Source organism: Temnothorax longispinosus, chromosome 6 (genome assembly GCF_030848805.1).
Source record: "Temnothorax longispinosus isolate EJ_2023e chromosome 6, Tlon_JGU_v1, whole genome shotgun sequence".
NCBI classification, from domain to species: Eukaryota; Metazoa; Arthropoda; class Insecta; order Hymenoptera; family Formicidae; genus Temnothorax; species Temnothorax longispinosus.
The window spans coordinates 8,147,409-8,167,031 of NC_092363.1; the positions used below are offsets into that span (position 1 = coordinate 8,147,409).

Genomic DNA, 19,623 nt, shown 5'->3' on the forward strand with positions numbered 1-19,623 from the left:
AAAGAATTGCGGAAGCATTCTACGTTTGAAGTCGTTTGACACGACAGTGATCGACGCTTAAAGCTTATCCACCGAACCAATCAGAAGAAGGATCAGAAGATTCTGTGTGTAGTGTTGTATTGGCGCTAATTGCGGCGCGGCAGCGCGGCTACCACGCACGCCAGACGGGTAGTGCGGTGCGCGTGCGCAAGCCGCGCGCGCGTCAGAGCTACAGCAGGTGCCAAGCAGTGCCACTCAATTTCACGTGAACGTTTGTAATATGTTTATGTTACGCATGCACACAAAGGCATTTCTCCGACCTCCGTTCTCCTCGACATTTCCGAACGTAAACAGATAAGAAAGTGAGTGTACTCTAAAGCGTTCGGCTATTATTGTGCTCTCGAGAGTCGAGAGACAAGCCTTTCTGCGTCGCAAGGTACTTAATGAGGTAAATTTCGTACGCGTAATTAAAACTCTGTTTTTATACGCACACATCGTTTTATATATATTCTAATATATTCTAATCTTATAACAATTTCGAATTAAGATAAATGTGTTAGAAACATTTGGAAAGAATAAAGCGAATGTTGCAAGCTGCTCCATTTTCTCCGGTATCCGAAAGTTTATTTCTTTTTCACAATGCAATAATTGCATTGATGCATTTCTACTTACTCGTTTTTATCTTTGTGATTTAGTTTTATTTTAGAAACTGATACATAAACTTTTATTTGAATCTCAATTATATCCTTGAACAGTAGTCTTGCCAATTATGACGTTTCTGTTACTTAAAAATAAATAAATGTAGCGATGGAATAATATTCCATTGTTACAACAATAATGATATACCATTTCCTTATTGTTTTCTTTATATATAAAAAAAATTAATAATCTATACACATTAGAGCTCCATTACCATGACTGTCTGTTAATTAATGTAATCTGGCTAGGTCAGCCATGTTATCAGCACGACGATAAATGCTTAAATATATATATTCATCCATTTTTATGTCATTATTTCAGAGGCGCAACAAAAATGTCTAACGTTAGGAATAGTGTACTTCTAATATTCTGTGGTAAGTTATTTAAGTAGCTGTACAATGCAATAGTTTTTTCTCTATTTATTATGTATCTGTTTCTTCAAGAGCTCTCTCATATACAAAATTTTTTTTAATTTTGCAGGGATATGTTGCACAGTGGCACTTGCCAAAAAAAGTTTGAAAGCTCCGACATTTAGTAGAACATATACGGCGAAAGGAACATTATATATACCATATGCAGAAATTCGAGAGCCTTTTTATGCATGGTACAATGGCAACAGTGGATCTAGCAGAATTGATTATTATGGAGGTATTTTCAAAGATAATAATCTTCCATTTATTCGTTATCTATTTTTAACTTAGATATATAAAAACTGTTTAGTATAGCGTACACAGTATACAGTATACATGTACACATACAATACAACATATAAATCTGTTTCTTTGTCTAATAGGGATGGTTAAAACCTTTCAATTGGCTCACAAAGGAAAATATGGAGCCAGTATAAAATTAGCGCCTGTTACCACAGAGACTGCTAGTAATGAAGAAACATGTCTTCAAGTAAATGGTACTAATGATTTAAAAATACAACCACAGTCTATTATTCCAGATGCATCTGAAATGGAGGTAAATTGCACAACTGTAAATTCTATAATGTATATGCAAAATGTGTAAAAAATATGTACAAGTAGCTTTCAATGAAATTTATGTACAGTGTATTGGAGAAGAGATGATCAATGGATTATTGTGTGAGAAATGGCGACTTGTACAAGAAATTGGGGAAAAAACAAATAAATACACTCTCTGGATACGTTATAAGGTAAGAATAAAATTATTTGTGTATATGATAAATAAACCTGCGCTACTTAAAGGAAATAATCTTTGTAGAAATCACCATATCTGCCAAAAGTCAAGGAGCCTATTCCTGTGAGGTATGAAATGAGAGGATTTAATAGTCTCTTAGGTTCACATTATGATCATTATTACCTGGAATATGATTGGTATTCCTTTGACAAACCTTCTGATGATGTCTTTAAAATCATAGAAGGTACGTAAAATTCTTAATATATATTTTTCCAGTTGCTGTTAACTGATATATAAAGATTTTTTATTACATTACAATAAAACAATTATTGTATCGAATTTATAATTATGAAAAAAATTATTTGCAGATGCTAAGTGCGTCAGCTTCCCAGGCCCGGGTGAAAATCACATATACACCTTTAACCCAATGCGCGAATTCATTCATAATTATGAGGATCATTTACATCAAGCATTTGACACATTTAAAAAGACTCACAATAAAAATTACAAGGATGACTTGGATCATATGTATCGCAAGGACTTATTTAGACAAAATATAAGGTACATTTATGCCGTAATAAGTATTGTATGTATCATTTCAAAAATAATCGTTTCATGTATATAATTTCCAGATTTATCCATTCTACAAACCGTGCCAATTTGGGTTATCAGTTAAATGTTAATCATTTGGTGGATCGTAGCGATCTCGAATTGAAGGCTTTACGAGGCAAACTATACACTCCAGGTTACAATGGTGGAGCACCATTCCCGCATGATATCGAAAAGGAAATCAAAGATGTTCCCGATAGCATAGATTGGAGGCTTTATGGCGCTGTAACGCCAGTTAAAGGTTTGTAACTTTAAATTTAATATATACGTTATATATATATATATATATATATATATATATATATATATAAATTGATGTACTTTATTTAAATAGATCAGTCCGTTTGCGGTTCTTGTTGGAGTTTTGGTAGTACTGGTGCGGTAGAAGGTGCCTATTACATGAAGCATAACAAGTTAGTACGTCTGTCTCAACAGGTAAGCAAGTTATAGAAGTAGCAAAGTTTACGAATTATAATATAATACAATACAGTATAAACACAGAGTATAGTGCTTATACTGCAGATCAATAATATTATGGTATTAATATTGCAGGCTCTCATCGACTGTTCATGGGGATTTGGTAATAATGGATGTGACGGTGGAGAAGATTTTCGTTCATATCAGTGGATAATGAAACATGGTGGTTTACCTACTGAAGAGGATTACGGTGGTTACTTGGGACAGGTAAATTATTTCATTAAATTTATATTAAATAATAAATTTGATCTCTCTCTCTCTCTTATAATTTGTAACAAGAAAAACAAAAAGACTTTTTGTTTCTTTTGTCAGGATGGGTACTGTCATATAAACAACGTAACATTGACAGCTAAGATCACAGGTTTCGTTAACGTCACTCCACGCAATGTAGAAGCTTTGAAAATCGCCATTGCTAAACATGGTCCTATTTCTGTTGCTATCGATGCCTCCCACAAGACATTCTCTTTTTACTCTCGTGGAGTGTATTACGATCCAGCTTGTGGTAAGATTTGTAAACTCATTATTTTTTTTAATAGTTTTAAAAAACTTATAAATACAAATTTCTCATTCAAACAATTATGTTTTTGTATTATATAGGTAATACCGAGGATAAATTAGATCATGCTGTTTTGGCTGTTGGATATGGCACCATGAATGGAACGGGTTATTGGCTAGTAAAGAATTCTTGGTCGAATTACTGGGGCAACGACGGATATATTTTAATGGCTCAAAAGGATGACAATTGCGGAGTTCTTCTTGCCCCCACATATGTTACTATGTAACTGTAGTTCTATTTCTAAGAATTGGTTGTATCATTTAAGCTCTCTAATACTTCCAATGAGCAAATACACACTCAAATACAATTTAAAAAATGTAGGTTCTGTATAAAATATATTTAGTTGTTTAGCATATTGAGCAAGCTGTAATAAATTGTTGAAGATTTGTATTTAATATAGGAAAATATGATAACGAAAATGAACGAAAATAAAACATTTTGTGACTAAAAAGAGCGTCAATTAAATAACTTTTAGTAATATCAAAAGGTGATTATTTAAGAAATAAAATTAAAAAAGCTTTATTTTATATCGAATAAAGTATTATTCAAATTTGAAGTATGTTAACAGCAGAGATAAATAGAACTGTTAATGAAATTTAAACAGGTATATATATGTTTTAAGTAAAACAGAATCTTAGAATATTGATTTATTTTCAGAATAGCCGATATTAAATTAGTACCACATATAATTTAACATAGACTTGATGCATAGATGATTTTCTTCACCAAAGAATAAAGTTACTTTCACTTTCCCATTCTTTTCTTGAGACACGAACAGTCATTACATATTATATTTTCAATTATACTTTTATTAATAGCTTTGTTAACGAATAATACGATATATTCAGAAAATTTTTATAAACTGTTTTTACACATAACGATGTCAACCGTAATTAGTAACTATACTAATTCGTTCCGTCCTTTTTATTATATTACTTAATGCATTTTTTCGTTTGTCAAATAGCCTTGTACAATTCCAAAATATGGTAATAACTATATAATATTTTTACAAATATATAAATACTTTTTCTAATGCATTTATGTCCAGTAAGATTGTTATATGGCGTGTGTATAATGTGTAATTGATATGGATACTTTCAAAATATACATAATGTTGCTTACAGCTATATTTGCGAGGCTAAAGGAATGTAAAAATAACAAAAAAAATACACGTAGTATGACAAATACAGGTATAAAGCAGATATAATTAATGGGAATGTAACAATCAAACTGATTCTTTGCAATAAATTTGCGCGTAAAAGTATCACGGTATATTAAGTGAATGATAACTATAAAAATAACTTGTGAAAAATTATGTAAATCCATACAAGCTGTGTAAATAATGTCAATGAAAAAAAATCTGTTCTATTAGAATCTGTTACCACATATACTAGTAAAAATCGCTTGATTCGTTTTTATCAGAAGAAAAAGAATGCAAACGTAGTGCGTTTAAGTACATGAAACGTATATTATTATTAATATATATATATCTATATATATACTTTTCACAGATTTCTCAGTTTATATAGTACACGTGACTAAGTCCACAATGCTAGAAAACCGTCCGAAAGAATCTTATTTTACATATAAATCTTTGTTCTCCGAATTTTCTTGCTATCACTAAAATTTTACTTTCATTCTATATCACTTGCGGACGAGATGTCCGACCAAACTCGCGAATCATTTCAGGCGAATCGGCGAGTATAACTATGACGTAGTTGCGAAAGTGTCATTCTTTCTTTTATGTATATTACACACGATAAAAGTTATAGGAATGATAAGAGCTGCTCCAGAAAAAGAATGAGGGAATGTTAAGTGTGTTAAGCGCATGGTTTTATCGCTAGTTTTTCTTGTTAATCGCACAGAAATACGTGTCATGCGATTTTCCATACGACCGAAATATTTCCTGACAGAGACTGGTTTTCGTACGTGCTTTTGATTAAAGAAATCCCATTTCTAAGGCAGTATAAAGGGCTTGAGTGTCTGAGTGACTATTTATCCTCCAAAAGGGAAAGTTATGCGCCCGCGCTGCCGTTTCCTCGTCCGAATCGTCTCCTATCACCACGTACGTACATCTACGGCCAAATCGGGCGACCACTCTACCGAAACAGCTCTCCTTTCCTAAAACGAGAATGTAACTTTGCTACGGTTCTGCAAAAATAATGGAAAAATTGCCAAAAAGTTTTAGTTTGTTTAAAAGTGCAAGTTATACTAAATATCAATTTATTTATGCATATATATATTTTGTTTCGTTACTTAAAATAAAAATAAAAACTTTATAGTTTATTTTTCTGCTGGATTTTATTTGCTGGATAAACTATAAATTTAGCTGTCTTTTATTACCATGTAATTTCCGTTTCATGATGTAATCAAGTGATATAGCTGTATAGTTATACATTTTTTGGGTAATTATTTAATTGTTTCTTTATGTTTAATAATTACCAATTTTAGAGGCCGAGTATATATTCTCTATGGGAAATATTCCGCCGATGCCAAATAGCAGGACTTTAGAGAGTGCGGGCACCAGCTGCGTAGTCGTCACCAGGATGTTGATGCAGTGGCTTCTCTTGTTGATAATGTTCAGACACTTCACTGCCGACGTCAACCAGTTATCAGTCAACATTTCAATCTCGGAACGCAACTGTAGCCACTGTTCGCGCTTGGCTGTACCCAGGAGGCCACCTACATTGTTCCGATAGTTGCAATAAATCTCCTTGATTTTACGATAACGGAACGCTAGCTTCCTCATCCAATCGACGCCGCCTCGCACACCGGATGCCAGACATATTCCATTGTTTGCAGACGCGCACTGAAAGCCATCGGTCGCGAAATTGTAGGATGACAGGTCCTGCCCGTTGTCGTCCGACGAAACATCGTCTATGTGCACTTGATCACAATCCTACGAAAGAAAAAGTAATATATCAAATTGCAGTTTTTGCATTTGAAAGTATGAATTATCAGTATGCATAATTGCTACATCATGTACCGTAAAGCACATGAGCCGAATATGATTCGTCTAGGCTTTAAAATTGTTTTTTGACTGTAACGAATACAAAATTCTAAAATTCATTATGTTCTAGCTAAAATCTCACATTGCACTATACCATACAGGTAGTCTATATGCAGATGTTAGTTTTTAAAGATCACATATGGTCAACTTACGGACGTTGGCAGGAAGCGAACCATATTAAGACTATACCAGACCATTCAGAGATCAAGTGTCTCAAATATTATTTGCAAATTTAAAAATAGTTATGATAAGTAACATTCTGTAATACTAGAGAATATTCTTCTCTAAAAAATAGAATTAAGTATTATATAATCATTAAAATTAAATACTATATAAAATATTAGATATATAGAATATTAGTTAAATAATTACATAAAATACTTAAATCATTTTTTAAATTATATTTTCGAATCTATAAAAGTTATTTAAATATTCTGCTTCAGCGGGAGATCATTCTATATAAAGTTTATACATGGGAACTTGCAAGAAATTTCTATCACCTCTACGTCATTGAAGAAAAAGTGCGTATCCGCCAAAGTGAATATCATCTCCTCCATTCTATACGCCACTTGAGCCAGGAGGTTTGTATCCTTACGGTACTTGGTGGCGTATTGTCCAGTTAGCAGGGAGTGAAATACGACTATGGTTTCGTCGAGGTCCCAGATGAATATACGCTCGGGGCCGGCTTCCGTCGTATCCGCGGAACCGATACTGTTTCCGCTTCCGCTCTGTCTTCTTCCGCGCCTGCATGGCTTCGTCGTTGCCACTGGAAAGTGGACAGTTACAGGTTTTTTTTTTCTTAATATTTGTTCAGTAATATTCTTCATTATAGATATGTTATATGTTCTTTTTTTAATATTCTTTCAAAAATTATATATTGCCTTTGACAATATATTATGTAAGATTATATAATATATTACCTTCGATGTTTGCGGTTTCCCGTGCGGTCAGATCGCTCGCATCGTGTGTCGTTGGGTCCAACGTGAGCGCGGACTTGGTTGAATCTTCTCACGCATACGAAATAATGTTAACGTTGCGATCGTTTTGTAAAGAGCTCTCATTAAACGTGCAAATGATTATTGTTTGAATTATAAAATCTCTTGTATACATCAGTTTATTTTTGGAATAAATTTAGAATATTGAAGTTTCAGAGCGATACATTTTAACATAATTTTCAAAATTAAACTTAAACCAGTTTCCGATTAAACGACTTGAATGCAAAAGTTTCATTTTTGCACCACTGTTTTTCCAACAGTTCGTGCCATGCAACTGTTGCATTTTATTTACAAGGAATTTCATTTATCATTTGCAAGAAATAAAAAAGAGCGCGATCTAACAGTAAAAGATTACCAGCAAAGTTGATGTTTCCGATATTGAACGAAGCTGGCGGCGCATGATAACCGGGCACAGGATAATATCCGGAATACTGGAGTGGTACCCTGTCGTTTCCGTACAAACTACTGCTGTAAGCGCTATAGTCTAATTTCTGCGGAAGAAAAGGAGGGAAGGTCATTCGCAATTTGGGGAAAAATCAAGGATGGAAATCGAACACATCGAGTGCGTTCTCACCTGAGAGGCCGATGATATATTTTGCGCCATATTCGGGAAGGTTGTCGTCCCGCTATTGTAACTGGCATAGGACGGATACTGCGTCATCGAGCTTGACGATGTATAAGAGCTTAGGTACGAGCTCTGCAAGCTTGATGCGTTTTTCGAAGCTGTCGTTGATCCGTAAGGTGGCGAATTGTACAGGCTATGGAAAAGAAAAAACCGTGATAAATTTTTTTTAAATATAATGGGGATCTGCTTGTTCGAAGCGGATTGACTTTACAAATATAATACGTACGTAGTCTGGCGATTAAACAATGATTTTATTTAAAAAGTCGAATTATCAAGAGTTTTTACAAATATATTTTTCGTATTTTATTTTATTCAAATTACATTTCTCTGGCAAATGAAATATCTTTTCATCACAATTATTTTTTCAAATGAAGTTAATCTCATTACGTTTAATCAGTGGACTGTATTTGGCGAATTAATGTTTAAATACCTATTGTAATATTGGTTGGGTCCGTACAGGGATCCGTAATCTGTCTTTTCCATCGAGTCCGGATATTCCTGCTCCTTTTCCTCGGCATTCTCGTCGATGTATAACTCACCACCGGGTACGCTGTCATTCTCGGGACAGTCCTGCACCTCGTTCTTAACTTCGGTCTCTTGTATGAAAATGGACAAAACATTTTGTTTATAAATGCAATTTTCCGAAATGTCTATATTTTGCATCTTTGCTTAATGATCTAGAATTCTAGAACGATACTGATTGCTACTCTTTTAATCGTACTTTCGAGAAGCTGATTGGAATGATTGGAATAAACGTGAAAATAGCGAAATGCGAAAAGTGCTTAAGCTATCGTAACGAGATATCAGCTATTAATGAGCAATCATCAATGTTACCTCTAGATATATTATATGTAAAAGTAACGGGATCTAATAATTTAAATTTGATTTTATGTGGCAATATATCTATTCTACGCCAATGCAGTTGCATGTTCTATCTACCATTGTTTGCGGCGCGAGGATGCTGTACCGAGGCTTCTGTTGAGGAAGACACGTTGCCAGCATTGTCTAAAACCCCTGCTGGTTTTGTCGGATCATTGTCTTCGGTTAACATATCACTCTACTGTAATGACATAAATCACCGATTTGTATCTTTATGTCGAGAGCGTGAGAACAAATAACGAAACCATCACAAAAGAATATTGTAACTTAAAAATGATCGATGTCTCTTTGTTGGAAACATGTGAGATAATCAAAGAGAGAAAGAGCGAGAGAGAGAGAGAAAAAGGGGGAGAAAGAGAATCCGTAGATGAAATCGTAAAACACAAAATGTTATAATATATTAATAAAAAGTATAATAATATACAATTATTCTTATATTTCAGCAATCTGTAAATGTAATTTAATGGTGCATGCGGAGACGCGAATGCCATAAAACTCCTCGATAAGCAGTTAAATCCGTATGCCAAAGCATTAACGACGTGTATTGAACGATTGTGCATTAACGCACGCTCGTCACTTTGCAGGTGAAGGAAGATCGCGCACCTGTGAGGTCACGAGACTGCTCGTTCGCGTGAGAACTCGATTATTGTCTGCCAATTGCGTGTCGAAGAGGTGGAGTGACTGGCTGGGTAGGCGTACACCACGAGGCACCGAAACCAGCCAATGGAACGATCCTCGATGCTTTGCGTTATGTATTCTTTATGTTGCCAAGTCACTATCTATATCTGTACTCCGCCCCCGTGCGCGTACATATGTCTCGTACATAATTCGCGCAAAAAGCAGAAGATACCTTTAAGACGTCCTCGAGATACGTGACCACGCTCGTATACGCAAGTCTCAATTTTTCTTCTATTTTTTTCAAATATTGTATTATAAAAGTACAACTTTGATTTTACAGCCGATTTGAGTACCTTGATAACGAAGCATTTAAGCGCAATCGCTTTTGAACGAATAATCTCGTCGCGCGAAAGGCACGAATTAATTTGTCGTGGCATTTGTTAGAAGAGCGTAGATAAATATTGATTTGGGGCTTATTGCCAGCTCTTTACTCTCTCTTCATCGCCTTCCGCTTTGAAAAACTTTCTTTTTATCGTTGGCAAATGATTTCTATGTACAGGTTTATGTATACATAAGTGCGTGCGGATCATGCAGATATTGGAGTAAGTAGTACCGTAAGGGAAATCTTAAGAAATAAGACTTTTGCCGAATACGACGTTGTATAGCCACCCTATATATCGTCGCAGCTCATCTCACCGCGCCGCGCCGAGTCGCATATAATGCACAGTGAAGCGAGAGATGAAAGGCACTCCGCTTATCTAAACAAAAGCCTGTGCCGAAGTGTTTATCGCGGGCGAGTTGCTTAGCTTGCTGTCTGCCTACTCTGACTGGCTGTCTGTCTGTCAACCGTCAAGGAAAACGAAATGCAGCGAAACAAGAGGAATGCCGCTGCTTATCCGCGCAAGTTTCTCCTCTCGTCCACCTAATGGCTCGGTTTACGTCGTCGACCGTAGGAGAGCGAGAGAGAAAGAGAGAAGGTAAGGGGGAGAGAGGGAGAGGGAGACAGAAGGAAAAGTAAAGCCTAAGGATGGCTACACAAGAGAAGTTTATCGAGACAAAAGCTTTTTGTCCGAACCTATCTGGCCACATTACGTGAAGAATACAAAAGTTTCTTAGACGTCCTTTGAAAATGTTATTTTTTTGATCGGTATATAATAGCTCTCCTCATAATAGCTAGATTTATTATTGTTTGAACAAATTTATTCACTGCAAGAGCATTTTAACTTGAAAGTTTTTTCGTGTAACTTTGTTATCCTATTTTTAATAAATGTTATTCTTCTGACTGGACTTTCTTCATAATAGCTGGACTAGCCTCATAATGGCACTATTACTCCTCCAAGTAGAATACGTTAATTATTATTCGTCATAACATCGAAGATTTTTTCGGTTAAAATTTTGTCGATCTGATGAATAAAATAACTTGAATTTTATTTCAGAATATCAGCGTTGAATGATTATAAAAATATTATTATATTCGGTGCATAGTACCGGCAATGAAAGCAAGGTGTTAAATCGCGAGTCTAATAATTTTTCAAATATTCAACAAATTCAAATATGCATTAATAAAACTTTAACTCTAAAATATACAAATTAGTTTTTACTAATTATAGAGAGAAAACCTGTGTTTACGTTTCATATGTACATATTTTTCATTAAATTTATTTTTTTTTTCAGATAATTTTTTAGAATAAGCTTTAACTACTTTATCTTAATATCTGAATAAAATTTCTCAAAATCATGTTTTTTTCATTTCTAACTTTGCGGTCTTTCACTGTGAAGGGCGTCACTCACGAAAAAGTAAATATTAAAACTTTATCACTTCTATATTATAGAACGTTATTTCATACGAGCATTGTTTGCAGTTTTGTGAACTGTTACGAAAATAGTTGGATAAAACTGTCGTTAAGCAGCGCGACAGGCTTTTTGGAGAGAACGTATTGTCTGATACTACGCAATGGCCAATTAAAATACATTACTGCCGTAACGAGCCGAATGAGATGCATAAGTTACGCATGCTCACGTGATAATGACATTTTACGCGTGTATGCGAACATCCGCGAACAGCCGTTCACGGCTTTCTCTCTCTCTCCCTCTTTTTCTCGTTTATTTAACAATTTTAGAAAAAAAAAATGTGCACGTATAGAATGTTTAGAACGTTTATGCGTTTTTATTTTAGGACAGATTATTTTAATTCCTGATATAACTAACATGAAAAGGATAATTATCTTTTTCTCATATATTGCATACACAGGAATGTTGAATTGAAAAAAAATCACTTGAAGAGTGTTCTCTTCCGGAATTAGATTAATTAGTAAAATATTAATAGAACCAATTTAGAAAGAGAAAAAGAGAGAGAGAGAGAGAGGACATTACTAAGTTCTAAAATGATAAATTATAGTTTTGAAGATACATAACGTGTTACACAAAATTAATATAATATAATTTTTATTTCGGTAATCTTCAAATATACAAAATATACCACGTGCGATACGAAAGACACGTCAAGAATTTATTTGAATAAATTAACTTTTCAACGATTTTTTATGTTCACCGACAGAATATAAACATAAATTATGTACTCCAACCTCCATACCTCTTTTCTATATTTTTAACTCGCATTTTTTTCCAAATTTATATATTCTATCCCTCTATATATTTATATTTGCTGCACTAGACTGTTAACTTGTAGGAAGATCTACTGTCACGCGACACGATCTGGACATAACGACAAATCCTGGTTCGGCATACGTACATGTATCAAACGTGCTGCGAGACGAACAAGAAACATTCCACATTAGCATATAGGGGATAGGAAAAAGAGCAATTGTCGCGATAAATCTAACGAAACAACATCGATCAGAGCCTTACGTTCCGTCGCTGCTGGCTCCGGAGTCCAGACCCGAGACAGAGTGCTCCGACGAATATTCAAGGATGTCGTCGGTGATTTCCTCCTGACAACAGCATCGTTACATCCCGGGGAGCCGGGGGTGCGTAACGCGTGCGGGCGGGCGGGCGGACGCGCGTGTCTCCTACGTGCGGTCCGTGCGGATGCGCGTAAATACGTCGAGTCGTATAGGAATCCACGCATTCACTTTCCTCGCATCTTCCAGGACCATGGGAACATCGTGCTGCGCGTTCAACCACCACCCTCTGCGTTACGCGTGCGTTACCTTTCGCGCACCGCCCGGCACCCAACACACATACATATAGAGAATAGAGACCACGTCTCCGTCTCGATACGGCGATCGGCGATGCACGTCTTCGATAGGATCGTATCCACCGATCCACGTCGTTCCAATCAGTTGCGGTCAGTTTCGGTCACCGGGGCCGGGGAGAGCCTCGTCCGCGGTCCGAGTGGCGGACGTTCCGCAGGATCACCGCTCGCCGCTCACCGCTTCGCCCGTTCGCGTTCGCGCGGGGGATGCGGTGCAAAGCCCCCAAGTCCTGGCCGTGCACCCGACGCACCCGATGCACCGCCACCTGCACACGATCACTTGCCGCGACCCGCGACCGCGACTGCCAACAGTGCCAACAAGACTCGCGCGTTTAATTTTCCCGGCACGCCGCGGCGTTTTTTCTCCTACTGGGAAAAACGCTTCCCCAGTCCCCAACTCCCCAATCCCGAATCTCCGGCGCGGCGCGGCGGAGAGATCGCTGATCGCTCACGTTAGACTCACTACCATCGTTTCCCCGGCGCCCCGGCGCGTCACGTCGCGTGTCGACTGTCGCGTCTCGCGTAGCGACGTATAGCGTAGAGATGTATTGGCGGGTCCTCAACTCCTCGAGTCTCGAGTCCTCGCCGTGTGTGCGTGTGTGCGCGTGTGCGAGAGAGCGCGATACGTCCACTGTCCAGATACGACAGGTCGCGTCGTGTCGTGGCCTGTTGTGGAGTGTGGAGTTCTGAGCATGCGAAATGTCGCCTGCCACCCCCGCCCGGTGGTCACGTGGTCACCCGCTCGGCTCCTCTTCCTCTTCCTCTTCTCGCCTCACCTTTCTCTCTTTCATTCTTGCCCTCTTGCCCTCTTCGTCTCGTCCAGTCGCCTCTCTTTGTTCCGCGCTCTCCTGCTCTCCTCTCCTCTCCTCTCGTCCTTTAACCTCCGCTTTTCTCCCTGCCCTGCCTCTTCTGTCTTTATCGCTCTCTTTCCCTGTTTTCCTCCTTTTCTTCCAAACCATTATTGCGTATTGCTACTTGCTACGCGAATTACGCGCATACCGAAATGATAATTCCTCCAAAAATGAGAAATTATACATTCCTTCTCTCACTTCTCTGCCTCTTATAACACGCGTTCGTCATATCTTTCTTGCTCTTTTACTTTCTCTCTTCCTTGCATTTTATTATTTATTTCTACGTTTGCGCGCAATGATACTGCTCAATAACGCATATCTCTATTTAGGATCGCGTAACGTGCAGCTTCTCCCTCGCGCGCATTCCTTTTTCCTTCTTTGTCTCGCTCTCACCGGCAATCGGCATGGCTGGCATGGCGGGCGGCGGGTGGCGGGCGCACACTGAGCACACAGGTCGCTCGTTAATTAGAGCGAGAGGATATAACGAATCGCGCGCGTGGTGGCATGGCGTGGTGGGTGATGGCGCGAGAGATAAGGAGGGAGAATCAAACGCGATGACGACGCGCGAGAAGGACAGAGACAGAAATGACGAAAGAGAGAGAGAAGTTGCGAATTAACGCGCGAGAGAAAGAGAATCTACCCCTTTACATTCGAATACGTGTCACCTCTTGTCACCGTTCATTTGTACAAATCGTTCGGCACGGACGCTCCTCCCTGGCGGGACAAGTTTTTCAGAGAAGACAGCACGTAAAAGGATCTATGGCCGATCTTGATAAGAGTTGTAGAATGCGTGTTTTTTAGTTTTAGGATCCCGCGAACGACGCGGTGTAAAAAGAGCATCGCTCGGTTTTGTGCTTTAATCTCGTTGTAGCTTTTTAATGGCGGTCATGGGCTTTATAGTTTTACACGATAAAATATCATTGCATTATAATATTTTATATCCTCAATTTGTGCGGTTTTATCTTTTGTTCCGCTTGATATCAAACTATTTACTATTGATATATAGATTTATAGATATAGATCCAATTTTTTGTTTCCAAACAATTCAATTAAATTCAATTAAAATAATTTTTCAATTAATCTTTCATTTTTGCATCTGTGTGAGAGAAAGAGAGAGAGGGGTGAAGGGGTCTTGACGGTCTTTCTTGGCTTTTAATTTTCTTTTTATGCGGAGACAGAGAATTCTTGACGGGAGGTCCACGCCACTATCCGGCACGCCGGCACTACGTCATACTACGGTGGGTTCCTGGAAGGCGAGAATGTCCCTGCGTCCTTTTTTCTCGCTTTATCGATTACGGCGCGATAAAGGCGCCCGCGCCGCGAGATGTCTGCTTCTCCTCTGTCACTGCGTGACAAAACAACGTAGGGCCTTCGCCATGAGTGAAATTATGGAGGGCGAGGGATGGCCGTTCGCGAGATATTATTACAGCGAGATGTACAGCGGCCCTCTGCCTTTAAACCTTTAAAATTAAGAACCCGCGCGTCTCGCACACGGATTAACTGGATTAAGGAACTAACAGAAATATCCCTTTTTTCCATTAGAAATATTGCACTTGCATTTCTTATAAGAACTTTTCTCAATATATTTACCATTTATATGTATTATAAAATTAATGTAACTTATTAATTCTGTCAGAAGAATTAAAACAAGTAGGAGAAAGTTTGAGAGAAAATTTTTTAAACCGACACTTTCGTCGAAAAATTAGAACGTTGTATAACTTTGTACAATGTATTTTTAAATAATTTATTTGTCAGGATGCTATATCTTTTGGGGGATAAACTTCATGCTGTGGACTTTTAAACTTGAAACCTCTTTGCGGCTAATGTAACTGTAACGGCGAGGGTGAGTCTGCATTTTTCAAGAACGATGACGAAAATGAGGAACAACATGGACGGCAATATAATTTCCTACATCCTGTACCAACATCCATTGTGCGTTTTCCACCAGCTTGATGGACTCTCAAATTTCGTTAAAAGTCTCGCTAACGTTACCATAAAAGCATCTCGAGAAACCTTCCCGTTTCGTTTAAGCGCTGCGCTCACGAACGCTTTTTTCGCACGTGTTTCCCAGTATTATATCGTTTACAAATGACACCTATAATATCTACTTAATTGTTATTGCTAGAATATGCTTAAATATCCATACATTTATCTTGCGCGTTTAACAATTCTTTCTTATTAACTATCGTACGTTCCGGAAACATTATCCCCTGCTAACAACCAACAACAGACGTACGTTTGTGAAATAATAGCGAATATTCGAGCTACACGATGATTGACATCAGAGCTTATTGTGACGAATAACAAAGGAGAAAATGCTTTACATAATGTTTGGTAAACGCGAGGATAGGATAAATACGGCTAATCCACTCTCCAGTTTTTGTATTTTCACGGAACGTCGAACACGGGAATCTCTTTGTGTTTATACGAATCCGGCCATCTCATTTATCTGTTTATTGAAAACTGTGTAGATTTGCTGCACGTTGTGTTGTTCGCGTATTCATGTTTGTTTTACGTAAGAGTTTTACATATGTATATACGTGACATTCTTCAAACAGGATAATATAAATGTTGTTAAGTCAACTTAGAAAATTATGTTCAATTTCTACGCGTAATGTTTTACATTTGATTACAAAGGATAAACGTTTGACCAAAATTAATTTAAAAGACGTAACGTAAAATATTCTTCGCGTATCCGATGCTATTATAATGCCCTCCTTTAAACATGTCAATTACGTATCTTTCCTAAATTTTAACAGTTTGAAGAAAGCTGCGTGCACATGCTGAACACGAAACTGTTATGAGTCTACCGTCTTCCACTATCAGTTTCTCATACGAATCAAATTTTCAGCAGCCTCTCGAAGGAGGTGGCGATTCTCGTATCGCCGTGTTTCTCAGGACAAATGCGATATGCCGCCTTCGTGAAAGAAATATCGATTCTAACGTGCAACGGATGTTATTGCGTTTCTCAGGAGTGACTCGTTGCAGAGACGACGGATAATAAAGAGATGAGACGAGCTGGAGGTAGACATGGCGTCATCAACTGCATGGCCGGTGAAGAAATGGCGGAATGATATTATAGTTGGCGCGATACCTTTAGATAATGATATAATGGAATAAGAGCTTCGCAAATCGCAAGAGAAAGAGCGAGAAAAGGGAAGAAAGGGAGATAGAGAAAGAATACGCGGTTCAGTCTTTCGAGATATGCGGGTGGCTTGTAGTCGTCTTCAATGTATTAATGGTGCACGTATGTACATAACGACCACCCAGAGGTATATGTGTACGAACACTTTAGGAAAAGTGCTGGTACATATAGAGACGTATACGATGTCGAGGTTCACGAGACGGCGGGCCCGTGGGTTATTGTCAACAGCACGTACGCCGGTAACGTTATTATATTTTTACTTACAGGATGTGTGATCTCGACTTTTTTTCAGGACCGCTATTTAAATGAATGTTTTTACTTATTTTAATAATCTTTTTTTTCTCGTCAATTTCAGCTATTTTCATTTGTTACATTCTTCTAGAAGAGTTCAGGATTGAAAATTGGGAATTGAAGATTTTTATTTCAATCCTTTCTCTACAAGCGATAGTTGGGCAAATTAACTTGATGGTTCATGCAATCGATATATTTCAGATGATACTAAAATGAGGGGAAGGAGGTTCGGCTTTTGTAATCAAGATTTTATTTATAATTTCGATGTTTTGATAAATTATTGTTAAGTATTTTATTTTTGTTATGGTTTCAATATTATGAAAGATGTAACGATCAATGATTGATAACTGGAGCATTTTATAAGTGTTCCTAGAATATTGTTCATCGATCATTCATTGGTTCAAGTGTTCGGAGACCTTTGCGAGGATCATCATGAATCATCGTGTCAAGTTTACATTAGCATAGGATCGCAAAGAGTTAATGGATATAAGTATTGACACATTCGTCGACGAAGATCTGAAGAAGATTGACGAGATGCTATATGTCGATGTAAATATAATCTCGATAGGTTTTAGAGGCCAACACGCGTTTCTTTTGCCATGAGTACACGACGCGCGTATACTTGAACTACATATCCTGCGAAAATGGATGCACACGTGCGGAGATCCTGCGAGTAAGTTTTGGGCCAAAGCTAAGTAAGCGAGATATCTCTCTCCCCGTTTCGTCGTGCGCGTATGTGGAAGGCAGATGTACATATGTGATGAAGATGTTGGTGTGAGTTAGGTTCGTGCGTCTCTCCCTTTGTTATACAGGGTGTTCTATCTTTCCGACTCAGTGTTCAGGTACCGAGAACCAAAGTATACTCTGTGACCACATTAATAACCGATCAAAAAAACCATGAAACGTACAAGTTAAAAAAGTTTTCCACAGGACAATCAGAAGTCATTGATTTTCTTGTTAAGCAGGATTTAGTGAGAGAAACGTGGAAATGAGATGAAATGCTCCAATTCCACATGTTTATTGATACTTTTGGAAATACTTTTGGGATATTAAATATTAAGCGACTTGCGAATTTAAATAATTAATTCGTTTTATGTTCGTCACTCAGTTTTCATACGCCTTCTCTTTCGCCGAAGATATTCTCTGTGTGTGAATGTGTGTGTGTATGCATGCATGCACGCAGGCGCAGGCAGCTGTCACCTTACACCCATGGAGGAGACATGGGGCTGCGGCGGCCATTCTCAACTTATCTCTAGGATCTTTGTAAACATGTCGTGAAATCCGAGTATTTAGGCAGTGGCGTAGATCGCGGGGTGGAAAGGATCTATCGGACGATCACGGCGAGGAATTAAAATCAAACGATCGTCAATAGTTTCAGTGTAATTTCGGCGAATACAAAATTTCGAATGCTTTCGGCTGCGCGAAAATTGCCTCCACCCTTGTATATGTGGCAACAGGGAATTCTCACGATTCTGAAAATTGTCAATTTTTTTCTTTTTACATTTTCTATGCCTTTTTGCAGCACAGAATTGTGTGTTTATCGATATATTATGCCCGGATTATATTATATGGTTCGATGACCGATTGAGATCCTTGCCGGACCGGATGTGACATGCTGCGTGCTCGTGGTTTCCCTGACAACCCAGGACCGCGGCGGCAACGTCAGTAAATAGAACACATCTTTGTTCCGTGCTAATAAAAAAGGAAAAAAAAGACGTCCGGGTTATAGGTCACATCGAGACCTATTATTCTATGTCCTGACGGTCTTGATTTATTACTTGCATTTAGGATTGCGCCTAATGATATTGATCATTCGAAAATTATGGGCCGTTGAAAAATTTTATGTTAATATTATTTTACCAACTTTAAGATTGCTGATCACTCAAAAATAAGATATGAAAAATATTTCCCGTAAACATTATCGCGGAATTAAAATGGCTTAGCTTTTCGTAGTGTACATATATCGGGTATATAGATAAAAATAAATTTGTTAATATATTTATTTAATTTTACGTAGATTTAAACGCTTAAATGGAAGTTAACGTTTATTTATAACGTTTAATGTTGGAAAGTGAGAAAATGTAAAAAAAGATAGCATCGACGATAGCCGTGACGAAATCTTTGCTAAGCAAAAATTTAAATTATTTCAAGTCGGCGAAATTCACAAGGGTAAACTACATACATACATTGTTTTCTTTTCAGCACCCCATATATATATTCGAGGGTTTCCCTCGGCGAATTGGTATTCCGATCGATCAAGTTTTAATACATCGGCAAATATCGGCCGCCGACGTCTCTTTAGCTGGCTCTTTATTTTATCTTACTCTAGATACTTAATTCGCGTTTAAGTATTTTAGTTGATTCCTCGTAGAGAGATAATAATAGATGAATTAAAATTAGATGAAAAGAGAATATTTATTACGTTAAAATTGAATACTTAATTTTTGAAGTCGAGTATGTTTTTAGAGAGAGAGAGTCTACTATAGAGATGAATTTTAATCATTTATATATACTATATAGCATTCGCTCTTT

The 19,623-nt window shown here is 37.5% G+C and overlaps 2 protein-coding genes across 4 annotated transcripts; one reads left to right on the forward strand and one right to left on the reverse strand.

The window, feature by feature from the left end:
* Positions 1–237: 237 nt before the first annotated feature.
* Positions 238–3,914, forward strand: 26-29-p (C1 family peptidase 26-29-p). Of its 2 annotated transcripts, none has more exons than XM_071780423.1 (12): positions 238–427; positions 1,000–1,052; positions 1,159–1,326; positions 1,472–1,644; positions 1,733–1,837; positions 1,906–2,065; positions 2,190–2,382; positions 2,454–2,671; positions 2,765–2,865; positions 2,983–3,114; positions 3,220–3,409; positions 3,505–3,914. In XM_071780423.1, exons 1-12 carry the CDS (start codon positions 423–425, stop codon positions 3,687–3,689), a joined length of 1,683 nt encoding a protein of 560 aa, XP_071636524.1. In that variant the 5' UTR covers positions 238–422; the 3' UTR covers positions 3,690–3,914. The 2 variants fall into 2 exon arrangements, with proteins under 2 accessions (XP_071636524.1, XP_071636525.1); XM_071780424.1 differs by having other exon boundaries at positions 238–415.
* A 181-nt stretch (positions 3,915–4,095) lies between these two features.
* Positions 4,096–14,061, reverse strand: Eya (eya transcriptional coactivator and phosphatase 2). 2 transcript variants are annotated; one of them, XM_071780422.1, is made up of 9 exons: positions 12,459–12,600; positions 9,033–9,153; positions 8,524–8,689; positions 8,043–8,226; positions 7,824–7,959; positions 7,394–7,477; positions 6,974–7,239; positions 5,906–6,362; positions 4,096–5,584 (listed from the first exon to the last, which is right to left on the reverse strand). In XM_071780422.1, the coding sequence occupies exons 2-9, from the start codon at positions 9,142–9,144 to the stop codon at positions 5,403–5,405; spliced, it is 1,587 nt and encodes a 528-aa protein (XP_071636523.1). In that variant the 5' UTR covers positions 9,145–9,153; positions 12,459–12,600; the 3' UTR covers positions 4,096–5,402. The 2 variants fall into 2 exon arrangements, with proteins under 2 accessions (XP_071636523.1, XP_071636522.1); XM_071780421.1 differs by lacking the exon at positions 9,033–9,153 and having other exon boundaries at positions 12,459–14,061.
* Positions 14,062–19,623: the final 5,562 nt, after the last annotated feature.

Coding starts and splice junctions, on each gene's coding strand:
- 26-29-p (XM_071780423.1), top strand. Junction 1,645..1,732: donor CAGATGCATCTGAAATGGAG/GTAAATTGCACA, acceptor ATTTATGTACAG/TGTATTGGAGAAGAGATGAT. Junction 2,383..2,453: donor TTATTTAGACAAAATATAAG/GTACATTTATGC, acceptor TATAATTTCCAG/ATTTATCCATTCTACAAACC.
- Eya (XM_071780421.1), bottom strand. CDS start 12,678: ATGCGTGGATTCCTATACGACTCGACGTATTTACGCGCATCCGCACGG. Junction 7,478..7,823: donor CGGAAACATCAACTTTGCTG/GTAATCTTTTAC, acceptor ATGCGTGAGAAG/ATTCAACCAAGTCCGCGCTC. Junction 7,240..7,393: donor GGAAACCGCAAACATCGAAG/GTAATATATTAT, acceptor TCCACTTTCCAG/TGGCAACGACGAAGCCATGC.